Genomic DNA, 13,903 nt, shown 5'->3' with positions numbered 1-13,903 from the left:
TAACCTCATATAAGTACTGTAGTGCAATCTCTTTTTCATGAAAGTGCAACTTACAAATGTAGGTTTTTTTGTTACATAACTGCACTCGAAAACAAAACAATGTAAAACTTTAGCGCTTACAAGTCCACTCAGTCCTACTTCTTGTTCATCCAATCGCTAAGAGAAATAAGTTTGTTTATATTTACGGGAGATAATGCTGCCCACTTCTTAATTACAATGTCACCTGAAAGTGAGAACAGGTGTTCGCATGGCACTGTTGTAGCTGGTGTCGCAAGATATTTACATGCCAGATGCGCTAAAGATTCATATACCTCTTCATGCTTCTGCCATCGTTCCAGAGGACATTGTAAACAAGAAGCAGGCAGCATTATCGTCTGCAAATGTAAACAAACTTGTTTGAGCAATTGGCTGAACAAGAAGTAGTACTGATCGGACTTGTAGGCTCTAAAGTTTTATGCTATTTTATTTTTGAATGTGTGTGTGGGGGGGGGGGGGGGTTGTACATAATTCTACATTTGTAAGTTCAATTTTCATGATAAAGAGATTGCACAACAGTATTTGTATTAGGTGAATTGAAAAATACTATTTCTTTTGTTTTTTACAGTGCAAATATTTGTAATAAAAAATAAAGTGAGCACTGTACACTTTGTATTCTGTGCTGTAATTGCAATCAATATATTTGACAATGTAGAAAACATCCAAATTTATTTAAATAAATGGTATTCTATTATTGTTTAACAGCGCAATTAATCGCACAATTAATCGTGGTTAATTTTTTTGATCGCTTGACTGCCCTACTTTTTATACTTAGCTTAATCCAATCTTCACTTAAGTTTACTTACCAGCTATACCAGATTCTTGACCTCTTTGGGGAGTTTCTCTTCTCTTGCATCCCTTGGAGACTTCAGTTTTACTCGTTACCTTTTTCGTTAAACTATACTTTGGGTGCTAGACAGGAAGCAGGTCCTTAGTTTCAATTCCAAACTCATGACTACACCCCAGTGCTATGGTTTATGAGAATATACCTAAAGATTCACTTTATTCAAAATGGGTTATGGCGGTCAGTATCCAAATGGATGTTTAAATTAGGGGGGAGGGCTGGTCCCCTTTGGACAAACATGCACTGGCTGCATCTAAAGGTCTGGGGCATAAGAGGGTAAAGCAGTCCCCATGGCCCATGCTAGACAAATCACCACCTAACAGATTTGCGATACAGTATCTAAGTTATTTCCACATTGTATCTTAATGCTACTTGTATATATAAATGCAAATACTGATAGTTGCCATCACATTTTTCTGTTCTTAACTTGAATCTGTGCTGCAGTTTAAGCTATAGCTTTGTGCTCAAGCAAAAATTATAATCTGAGGAGGAAAATCCATGACAAAAAACCCTGCTTTGCAGTACTTACCAAAACTAAACTCTACTGGGTATGAATTTTCTTCCATGTTCATTGACCTACCTTTCTTCTGATCTTAGCCCAAGTGATGGGATAAAGGAGAGACTACATCCCTAACACATATGCAGTAGGAACTATTCTAACAATCAATATTTTTATGTCTGCAGTCAGACTGTGAAAAACTATTTATTAGTATCTTCCTGGTCTCCAAGAGAGATGGGAACTGAGGTATCTGTGAAGAATATCCAAAACTTTAGGTATACAAATATACAGCTGAGAGCACAATGCCAGATCTGAACAAATGTATGTTTTCTTGAAAACAAAATATTGTCATGTATGTCTTACTAGAAGATTATTTGGTACATATAATAACATGCTTATTTTGTTTCTGTCGTAAATAGTGGAAGAGGCTCATTATAAAGAGATAATGGGTCAGATATTTTTCATTTTTGTAATCTTCCCTTCCAAAACCTCATTGATCCCTATTTGTGTATTGCAGGATTTAATATAATGTCCTCGAAATAGATTTTCAAAGGCACAAAGGGAAGTTAGGTGCCCTACTCCTTTGGAAAGTCAATGGGGATTGAGTACCTAGTTTCCATTTGTGCCTTTGAAAATCTCCCTCCACCCCCAGTGATACCATCAAATTAAGACTGGAGAATGCTGTATCTGAAAATGCTATCACTTTTATTTTTTGGTTCGCAGGTCCCATTTTTTGGTCCTCTCTTTGATGGAGCAATAGTGACTGCAAAACTGCTGCCAAGCCTTATATGTGCCACATGCATTAATGCCAGCAGAGCTGTGAAATCTCTCATACCCCTCTACCAGAGCTTGTATCCTTTCCTTCTGTGCATTTTATGCAATTTAAATGTAGGAATCATAAGTACAAATATTCTCCTGATAGAGGTAAGTGCGAATGAGATCTTTTCAGTTGGACTTTATGCTAAGAACTGTGCATCAGGAAAATGTCAAAGCTTTCTTCATATCAAGCAGCATGTTTTTAGACTCATTCTTGCTGGGCTTTAATCTGATATGGTATGCTTTAAAAATAAAGGATAACAATACAAGCATTTTTGGACTTTCCTGTTAATTGCAAAGTCAACAGGTATACTGTTAGATATAATGGTGCTTTAAACTTTAAGAGGGAATAATTTACAAATTTCTGTAGCATGAGAAAATAATTGTTTATATTAGCTTAATATTTACAAAAGGAGCCCAGTTCTACTCCCTTATGTAATAATGCAAGTAATTCCTCAGTCTTCTTTGGAAATCTTCACATCAATAAGATAGGTAACATATAGCCAATGGTATTGATATTTATCAGTCTTTATGTCCATTTTTCATTTTACCCACATTGCGTCTTAGAGTTTTGAGAACACATTCTTCCAGCAGTAGTTATGGGTAACTGGAAGGCATGCTTCAGTATTGTAGAATTGTGTAGTGTGAATTATTATTCTTGTGTGGTATGCAGGCTAATCGCATAAAATCACTTGTTACTTGACATTCTGGTTTTCTTTTCTCTTAATGCCACTAATGTTATAAAATTACTCTAGTGTGCTTCATTAACCACATTGCTAACAGTCCCATATGTTTCTATGGATCAGCACTCATCTTATTTCAGTTTATTTTGAAGGCTTTTAATTTGGGGGCTTTTGAATTATGTAATGAGGAGTGCCTCGCTTGATTTTCCTGAGATGAAACAACTGGAATACTCAATCTTTATGATGAAGGAAAGATGGCTTTGTTAGAGTTTATCAGAGGCATTTACATTTTAGGTTCAATTTTTCTAGTTACTATGGCTATGTAAGAAATGGTAATTTTTGTAGAAGAGCTGAACTTGATTCATTGTGTTTGTGGAAAGCTTCAGAAATGAAGATTTGCATAAGAATTAAAGAAACTAAATAACATTTTATTACCTTTTTTGTTTTTCCTCTTCAGTTTAAACCAGGTGAAGTTGTTTGGAGTTGCACAGGCAGGCCCACACAATACCTTAGTTATAAGATTATGTCAGTACTTAAAAGCAGACTCAAAACTCGCTAGCTTTTTCACTTTTGTGTCATGAGTGGGTAATTCAACTAAGTACTACTGTCAAAGTAGTTCCTTCTATTTGTAACCTTGACTGTATGAGCAGATGTGTTAAGCTGTGTCTGACAATAAAACAATCAGTCTAGTATTGCTGGTAACCTGAACACAGTAACAGAGATTATAAGAGTGAAAAACATGCCATTATCTCTAAGGGAAAAAACGATTTTTGACACAGTAGGAAAACAGAAGATATGATTTGATGTAATGTTCATCCTTGCCCTTTGTCCCTCCTAGATTTTCTTATAATAACTTTCTCAGCAGGCTAAGTAGAATCTGTCAAGTTTAGCCTTTATCTAGTGGTCACTGCTCTTTCTCAGTGATGAGGGCTAGCTCAACTGCCATCTGCTTATTTTTTTCCCTAGTGGGCAATCAGTGGACGTATTTCAATGTCTAGAGTGCTGAAAACTGGAAGTTTGCCACTATGGTTACAATTCCCAAGTTAACCAATGATTTTAAAATCAAATCATGGTCATTGGGTATCAGGCCCCAAACCTATTTCTCTAAAGCTGAGCTCCTTCACCTAAAAACAATGATACATAGCAAGTATAAGTACTGTAGCATTTTCTAACTTCAGCGCACTGTATACATGTTAAAACACATATCTTAACAGTTTATGCTTGTGTGTCAGAGTCTGTGGCATAGGTAGTGATATATATATATATATATGTGTGTGCATGCGCACACACACAGGCTTGGATTAGTTTTAAAGAAAGAGCTCAGGTCTGATACAGTTACCTTATGAGAACCACTTGACTAATCCCTAGCACTCTAGTGTGTGTGTGTCTGTGTGTATATCTATCTATCTATAATGTATATGTATGTATCTAACTCTGTGTGTGTGTGTGTAATGGCATTTGAGGGTGATATGCTGGAGTCTGAGGGTGACTGGGTTAAGAAGAAAAATTTTATTTTATATAAATAAATATATCCATACAAGAATACTAGGGATACGTAAACTGGTTTTCATAAGGAACTGTAACATTCAGCTGTTTCTCCAAAACAAACCATTTTTAAGGTTCCTATTAAGGTAACAGTACCCCATAAACAGGTCCCCAATTACTTCATTGTCACAGCTCCATCCCCTAATGTACAGAGAGATCACCGTGACTTTCATCTCCCACAGGCCTTAAGGCTCTCTAGAGTCTCTCCACACGCCATAGGCATTTGGTTTTCACCAGCCTGCTGTGACCCAACCTTTGCCAGGCCTCTTTCTCTCTATACTTAAATGCAACACACACAGAGACTAGGTATGATGCATGCCACTGTACCCTTCTGGGGGCATTGTGAGGTCTAGCTGCATCATTACTTTGCACATGTGCACTTTGGCATCAAACCGTACCGTGCATGTGGTAATGTGATGTGAATGGAAAGTAGAAATACTGGAGCCTGACAAAGGCAGCTGCTGGACCTCACAACAGGTAATGTAGTGGGGAGGTGACATTAGAGAAGAGAAAAAGCTGGAGTAGGGTGGAAAGTCCTAAGCAACTTTTATTGGATGTGAGAGAGAATAAAGATTCCCCTTTAAACCCAAAGTAAAGGTTTGGTGACTTTCTTAAAAGGACAGAACATTTTGTTGGAGACTCCCTGCCAGAGGGAGTTCATTGAAGCAAGTTTCAGAGTAGCAGCCGTGTTAGTCTGTATCCGCAAAAAGAACAGGAGTACTTGTGGCACCTTAGAGACTAACAAATTTATTAGAGCATAAGCTTTCGTGGGCTACAGCCCACTTCTTCGGACGCATATAGAGTGGAACATATATTGAGGAGATATATATACACACATACAGAGAGCATGAACAGGTGGGAGTTGTCTTACCATTGAAGCAAGTGATTGCTGGTGGGGAAAACAAGATAGAACAGAGCACTCTAGGGACCTGAGGATCTGTCAGCCTGTTGGGTGAAGGAATCTGTCAGGCTATTGTTTGGAAATAGGAAAGGAATGGAGAGGGATTGACAGGATAAGCTCAAAAGGTTCATATATACAACTATAATTTTCCATGCACCTATATGCTCATAAAATTCTTATACCAAAAGGGAGAAACTTCAGGAATTAGTAATATAATTAAAAGCTTGATATGTGTATGTTTCCATAGTTTTCATATGTTGTATTTTGGTGATACCCAACCCTGGCGTTTTGAGAGTGACTGTGTTAAGAAGAAAATTTGTGTTGGATTACTAACTAAACATGTTCCTTGGGCAGCACCATGTGATTTTTAAACAGAAGTACTTGAATACAGTAGTGATTGAGTTATAAGATGTGAGAAGATCAATATCCTCTTTTCTTCTAAAAAGGGAAAGAATAATCATCCTCCTGATAATTATCTCCCAGCGATTCCTCGTGAAAAAAGAATTGCTCCGAACCCCAGTAAAATAATACAAAAAATACTGAGAAAATCTTTCTAAGCATCTACAGGTTAATAGAACCATCAGCAATGGGATCATGAGTTAATCATGAACACATTTTGCCAGATACATTTATTTGCATTTTTGACAGAATTACAAAAAACGGTAGTTTCAATAACTGTACAGTGTTCAAATATTATTGAAGCTTTTCTGATGTCTCAGGAAATCTTACTCTCCTCATTTAATTAGATTTTCCTAGGTATGGACAGCGCCACATAGACTGGAAATGAGCTGAAGAACTGTAACCAAATTGTAATGATAATGATGTGTTGAGTTGCAGGGATGATGTCTAGCAGGTGCTGAAGTTTATGTCCAGTCTCATTTACATCCTTGTTTAGGGCCTGATTTTTACAATGCTTATGCATGCTGAGTAACTAGTCCCACTTAATGGGACTCCTGTCATAAGTAAGTGCTACTTGGCGTGAGTTGCAGAATTAGGCCCTGAGATCATAAGTTCTTTGGGGTTCAGTTTTTTAAAATGACAAAAAGAAATGGGCTAGTTACCATATTAATAAAATTTTCAGATGATAAAAACTGCAGGTGTTCCAAAATTAAATGAGGAAAAGGAAATAATTCAAAAGGATCTATCTAGTAAGACTGGAAATAACAAAATAAGATTAAACTTGGAAAAACACTAGTTAAGAAATCTGGAGTGAACATAGGCATGGGAAGTAGGGATGCGGGGGATGCCTCAGCACCCCCAGGTTCTGCGCCTGGCGTCCTGGCCGTCGGCCCCGCTACTGCCTAGAGGCTCTGCTGCCGGCCTCAGGGTCCCGCCGATCCCATGCCCGGGGGCTCCGCTGCCAGCCCCAGGGTCCTGGCCCCCGGCCCGCATGTGGGGTCCTGCCCTGCTGCCAGGACCCCGGGGGCTCCGCTGCCAGCCCCGGGGTCCCTGGGACTCCGCACCCACGCCTAGCTCTGGCCCTGTCCCCCCTCCTGGAGTCATGGCCCTGCTACTGACCCCAGTTCTAGGGGGTGGTGAGGGCACGGACAGGGGCTAGAGGGGTGCAGTTCAGCACTCCCACTCCAAAAACTGTTCCAGCACCCCTGGGAGTGAAATAATTAAAATATTCAATGGAAAGGGTAAACCCAGAAAGCAATAATGCTGAAAGAATTAAGATTGAGATTAGACAGCAAATTAAACATGACTTTGCACTGGGGATATGACACCAAAAAAAGTTGTTGCAACTTTAGGGTACATATATATAAAAGAAGTGCATCTCAGAGCTAGGATTGCCAACTTTCTAATTTCTGAAAACCGAACACTACAGCAGGAGAGCTGGAACCTCCCCTCTCCCCACCTCTTCCCCCGAGGTCCCACCCTCATCGCTCGCGGCTCTCCCCCTCCCCCCCCCGCCAACTCCCTTCCTCCTCGCTTGGTCCTGTTCACCTACCTATGCCCTCCCTCCCCCCGCCCCAGCAGGGCTCCCTCTGCTCCAGGGCTAGGACTGGGCAGGCAGGCTCCCAAGATGCAGGTAGGAGGCAGTCCCCGCTGAGCAGGGGCTGGCATGGGTTGATAACCCAGCACCTCATCCCTTGGCCCCCCCACCCATGGCAACTGGACTTTTGGTATCCAGTCAGTACATGTGACTGGCCACTGTACAGATCCCCTTTCAACCGGACTTTCTGGTTGAAAACCAGTGACCTGGCAACCCTACTCAGAGCATAGAAACAGTGTTCCCATTCTCTTTAAAGTACAAGCCATTAAAAAGTCAACCATTACTACAAAGTTACTAGAGATACTTTTTATTCTGTGTATAGGTGGAAACTGGTAATCTGATACTATGGTGTGGTAAATGATAGCCATGCAGAGGATTGTGTCTCCGCTGAGACCATACCTGGAATATTCCAGTTAGTTCCGGGCATCTCAGTAGCAGTGAAATATTGACAAATCTGAAGGCATTCCTAGAACAGCAACAAAAACAATTAGGGGGCTTCAGAAATGTGTTTATGACCTAGATTTGGGAATAAAGTAAAAAATTGCATTACGGGGAATGATAGTGGAGTCAGAAACATGGTGCAAGGAGCAGAATAATTCTGGGGACAGGACAGAATTTAGGGACAGGACAAAAAACATTTATTTCTACATAGCAGAGTTTGCTTTCATTTTCACTTTACATTTAAACAACATGCAGTGAATAAAATGCTTGCACTGCCAAAGGGGAAGTTGATCTACATCTCCTAAATAGTGGGCTGTAAAGTCCTGGCAGCCTCATGCAAATAATGGCAGCTGAAGTCACTTGTTGGAAAGTCTGTAAACTCTGGTTACAGCTGCACTTATCAGTAGCTTTAAGGGAAGTGTAATCAGCCACCGAGATTAATTTGCATCTCAATTAGAAAAGAGTCAGGAGGAAGCACTAGGGTCTGTTGCTAGAAGGTTGTGGAAGAAATCTCATCAGACACAAAAGCCTCCCAATACTTAGTACTCCAGCTGAGTGGAGGACAATATCTGAGGTTTAGTTACCATGGGTACCAGAAGCCTGCAGAGCCACAGAAGAATCTAGGGTTTGCACTGTAATCATTTGGTCATGATGACTCAAATTCCACTGTTGTACCCAAATATATTTTTTGCTATTAGAAAGATGTTAAAAAAGTGGGAAAGGTAAAAACTTCAAAGAGTGTATGTGTGTTTTTTCCTGTTCTTAAATACTTTTCATGTTGCTGCAGTGATTTCTATGTTTTAAAGCATTTATTAGAGCATGGAAAGCATTCAAAAATGTGCCAGTTAACTGACGTATTCAAATTTTAGTGTGTAGCTGCTGTCTTATATCTAAAAGCCACTCATGAAACTGGTTCATTTACACAATTCAGACAGAGTGATGACATCACACAAAACCAAACCAAAGTATATAGTTGAACTCAAGTTAAGTTAAATAACAAAATAGAGCATAGAATAGTATTCTTTTGAAAGATCTGAACCCAACTTCTCTTGAAGTGTTATATAGTTCATGTGTCCGGTATTAGCATACATTTAAATGTACTCCTGAAAATGAGAGGATTATTTGTAAAGCTTCTAGAAATGTCTGGACTCCTGGCTTTAACCCACGCTAAGGAGTGCTCTCACAAACATGAAGATGCTACTAAGTGCTAGCTGATATGCTTTAGGGAGTAGCCTCACTATCATGCTCAATCTTTGAGGCAAGAATTTTATTTTACATGTGTTTTAATGGCTAACCATAAGCTTTCTACTTAGTCATTAAAACACATGTAAAATATGACATATCATAATAAGAATATAGTACTAATATGCAAACCCACTAAAAATTGCTATATACTAACATAATAAGTATTACATATGAGTTTGAGGGTTTCAAAACCATCTTCTGTTTCCTGGAGAAAGGAAGGAACCAGTAATCTTCAAGAGATATCATTCCTGAGTACTCTCTCAGACTAAAACAATTGACTGCTGATAAACAAAAGATCCTCCTAATCAAATGGCAATTAAATCTGAGGTTGCTAATTGTCAGTACCATCTTGAAAAGAACATAATGCTATAAGCAGCATGTCCTAGGCATTTATTAGGAGTAGGGTTGATAAACAATGTATGTGTAAAACTAAGGCTTTAAATCAGTTTAATTACACACAAAGAAAAAGGCAGGGCATGTAAAATCTATGATGCAATGAAAAAGGCATCCATGTGAAAAGAATCTTCCTTCTGTGTGGTCTCTTCTTCGGGGTTATCCAATAGTTTTTTAGTCAATTTAGGATTCCCTAAATGTATTTTCTTTATAAAATTTACTTATAAGCATTTTCTAATGACAGCAATGCACATTTTTGCTAAATATTGTACACAAAGCTCAGAAAAATATGCTATATTTTTATACTGTCAGTTTCAGAGGATTCAAACTGCTTCTTGTTTTAGCAGATGATGTAGCTTCTGACTAGAACAGCTACATAGACACGGTGTCAGATATAGATAAATTCTTGTAATTCAGGACTTCAGGTCAAGTTGCTGCTGTACATCTAACTTGTCTTTGGTTTTATGTAAAGCAGGTGTGGAAGTAGCACATCTCCCAGTTTGGCCTGGACCTTCTAGATCAGGATTGAGGCAAATTGGTCATAGAGATTAAGGCCAGAAGGGTCCACCAGATTATCTAGTCTGACCTGTATATCACAGGCCACCAACAGCAACCAGCACCCCTACACTGAAGCCAATAACTGAACTTAGACCAAAGTATTACAGCTCACAAGAGACTAAACTATTATGTGCCAGAGGCAGAGAACAAGAGGGACTGAGGTGCACCACTGCCAAATGTCCCTCAGATGGCAGGGAGTTGACTAAGTGAAATATATCCAGATAATCCCAGAAAGTGGCCTGCACCCTACAGAATCATAGAACTGGAAGGGATCTCAAGAGGTCATCTAGTCCAGGCCCCTGCACGCAAGGCAGGACTAAGTATTATCTAGACCATCCGTGACAGGTGTTTGTCCAACCTGCTCTTAAAAATCCCCAATGATGGAGATTCCACAACCTCCCTAGGCAATTTATTCCAGTGCTTAACCACTCTGACAGGAAGTTTTTCCTAATGTCCAACCTAAACCGCCCTTGCTGTAATTTAAGCCCATCGCTTCTTGTCCTATCCTCAGCGGTTAAGAAGAACAATTTTTCTACCTCCTTGTAACAGCCTTTTATGTACTTTAAAACTGTTATCATGTCCCCTCTCAGTCTTCTCTTCTCCAGACTAAACAAACCCAATTTTTTCAGTCTTCCCTCATAGGTCATGTTTTCTAGACCTTTAATCATTTTTGTTGCTCTTCTCTGGACTTTCTCCAATTTGTCCACATCTTTCCTGAAATGTGGCGCCCAGAACTGGACACAATACTCCAATTGAGGCCTAATCAGCGCGGAGTAGAGCAGAAAAATTATGTCTCATGTCTTGCTTACAATACTCCTGCTAATACATCCCAGAATGATGTTTGCTTTTTTTGCAACAGTGTTATACTGTTGACTCATATTTAGCTTGTGATCCACTATGACCTCCAGATCCCTTTCTGCAGTACTCCTTCCTAGGCAGGCGTTTCCCATTTTGTATGTGTGCAACTGATTGTTCCTTCCTAAATGGAGTACTTTGCATTTGTCCTTATTGAATTTCATCCTATTTTCTTCAGACCATTTCTCCAGTTTGTCCAGATCATTTTGAATTTTAATCCTATCCTTCAAATCACTTGCAACCCCTCCCAGCTTGGTATCGTCCGCAAACTTTATAAGTGTACTCTCTATGCTATTATCCATGCTGAAGAGGAAGGCAAAAAACTCCCAACATCACTGCCAATCTAACCTAGGGGAAAATTTCTTCCTAACCCCCCAAATGGTGATCACTTTCCTGAGCATATGAGCAAGAACCAGTTAGCTAAGCATCTGAGAGAGAATGAATGGTGCTTGGTGAAGCAATGTGTAGAATGGCCACCACATTAAATTGTATATCTCACAAATCATGGTATAAAATTTCAAACTACTATTAAAATGACTTTACATTGTACTTGAGGACAGCAGTAAGTTCCTCCCCTTTTTCTCGTCTTCTCCTTCCCTCCCCCAAATAACAATTGCATCAGTTATACTTCAGGGCAGGGGAATAGAGGGGAGTCTAAAAATCTAATATAAACAAAATGTAATTGTGTGGAGCTGCTATAAAGTTTTCATAGACAATTGTTTGAGAAAGACCTTCATAAGTCACTCGCGACTCCTCTGCATATGTGTGACTCAGCCATCCCAAAGTCATGGCAGTAAAAATTTGAGAGAGCAAGTCCTTCTCTAGATTTACCTTTGTCTAAGAAGATTATGTTTTGGAGCCTAATCAAGTAATGTAATAAGAAAAAAAATATGAAATTTTTTGGAGAGTTAAGTACTTTATATTAAGCTATTGAGGCCTTATTTGGAATATTGTAAGATTAAATTGCTGTTTCTGCTAACTCTGCTTGGTTTCCTTGTGAGAAACCAGGCAATATCTAGATAAGCTACATGATCATATTCTTCACTACCAAGTCCTGTGTTCTTTGGATAGGAGTCCCCCCTATGGATTAATTTGAGAAATGACTACCAAAAGTGCTAGAAAAAATAAGATAAATAATGGTATATTATGTGCAAGAGAATTTCAAGAAGCTGGTTTTGTTGGTTAGAGAAATATCTGAGCATATGGTAAGGATACGAAGTGATGCTTGTGAGGATCAAGAATTGGTTTGGGCAGATTTTATGGTGCTGCAAGTTTCAGAAAATACACAGAAGTTTCTCAGTCCCTTGTATTATGGAAAATACTTATTTTTGGCATATATGGGAGAGACACCATCTAAAACAAAAGCAATAGGTTCACTAGGGCTAATTGAAAACAATCAGAATGTCAGAAAAAATAGTATGGGCTAAACTAGTGTTTGTACGTGTAAATTTAATAAATAAAGCTATTAATAAAACCCAAACTGGCCTGTTGCTGACTTCAAGGCATATGCTGATGAAATTATGTAAGGAGAGATCAGGTTTGTTGGAACCCTGAGTGCATATAAAAATCTGATTTAGCCAACAATGGATTCTTCCGAGATATTGATTTCTTGTATTTAGCCCAGTGAACTTCAGGCAGGCTCCTATTGTTTTTTTCTTAAACAATACATCTTCTGTCTTGTATATAAAAATACAATAACTGAAATATATAAAACTGGAATTTGCTGCTGGAACACCTAGAAGAAATATATACACTTACAGAAAGTCCACAATGAAAAATATTTATGTACTTGGCTTTTGATGGAATCCAGATCTCATACAGTATGGAGAAAGGTTAAACATGGTTTATGTATTTGTAATTTAAGTAAGGATAACTTCTGACAATGGCACATGTACAATGTATTTTTGTGCTTTCCTCCAGATTCTCCTAAATGAACTGTACATTAGGAAGGTATTTTTGAGCATCCTTTTGTTCCCCAGGTATTGTTTCCTAAGTTATCTTGCAGTCATTTACAATGCATCATTGAGAGCTCAGTTTATCTGTAAAGATTAAAAAAGAAACAAAACAAGGTTGTATCTTAAGATGCACTCATACTGTTCTAAATCTAAATTGCTATGTTCTTTTGAATCTGAGGCTAGGTCTACACTACAGCGGGGGGTCGACTTAAGATACGCAACTTCAGCTACGTGAATAGCGTAGCTGAAGTGGCGTATTTTAGGTCGACTTACCTGGCTGTGAGGACGGCGGCAAGTCGACCGCTGCCGCGCCGCCGTCGACTCCGCTACCGCCTCTTGCCGCGGTGGATTTCCGGAGTCGACGGCAGAGCCATCGGGGATCGATTTTATCGCGTCTTCACTAGACGCGATAAGTCGATCCCCGATAGACCGATTGCTACCCGCCGATCCGGCGGGTAGTGAAGACGTGCCCTTAGGTACTAGTTTTATCCTCTGGAGGTGAAGGTGCAATTCAGTCTGCAGGTTTCAGGGACTTAAGTGATATTTGTTTCATAATTTCACATTGACTGCCACAAGGATTTTGAAGTTTCAGTGACCTCACATCATGCACATACTCTCAGAATGCAACTGAAAAATACGGCTTTGACTTCAAATCCAATCTGTCTGATTAATTTCCTAGCTTCCTAAATCTAAATCAGTTCTGGTCATATGTGGTTTACAATTGGGCCGCTCAGCAGGAAATTTTATACCCAGGATACTTTGTCCCATGTTACATGTCAGCATCCTAGAAATGAAACCATTCCTGGATTGTCTGTGGATCACAAAAATCTGGTGTTATGCAAAACTGTCTTTGTACAGTCAGTGATGCTTTACATTGCTTAACGAGAAAGGATAAACTCAGCCCACTTGTGCTGGGAAGCTCTTAAGGTTTGAAATAGGACAGAATCTAGTGAGGCCTTTCTGCCTGCTTCTAAACTTGAGAGAAGAGTATCTCATATCTTGCCTCTGAAGAATGGCCACACTGATCCATGGTGAACTGTATCCTTGAGTGGGACTCTGAGGGAGATCACCTGGCTTGAGCCTGAACTTTAAGAGGTGCACATATATAATTGGAGCATTCACTTCTTCGATGGAAA

The 13,903-nt window shown here is 39.3% G+C and overlaps 1 protein-coding gene across 1 annotated transcript in view; it reads left to right on the top strand.

Annotated features, from left to right (window-relative positions):
- Positions 1 to 13,903, top strand: part of RALGAPA2 (Ral GTPase activating protein catalytic subunit alpha 2) — a 291,897-nt gene that overhangs the window by 190,644 nt on the left and 87,350 nt on the right. The window contains exon 38 of the mRNA XM_065401648.1: positions 2,103 to 2,230. Coding sequence (XP_065257720.1) covers positions 2,103 to 2,230 — 128 coding nt within the window. The remainder of the gene's footprint in view (positions 1 to 2,102; positions 2,231 to 13,903) is intronic.

Source organism: Emys orbicularis, chromosome 3, assembly GCF_028017835.1.
Source record: "Emys orbicularis isolate rEmyOrb1 chromosome 3, rEmyOrb1.hap1, whole genome shotgun sequence".
In the NCBI taxonomy this organism is placed as follows: domain Eukaryota; kingdom Metazoa; phylum Chordata; order Testudines; family Emydidae; genus Emys; species Emys orbicularis.
This window is presented reverse-complemented; position numbering and strand designations above follow the sequence as displayed.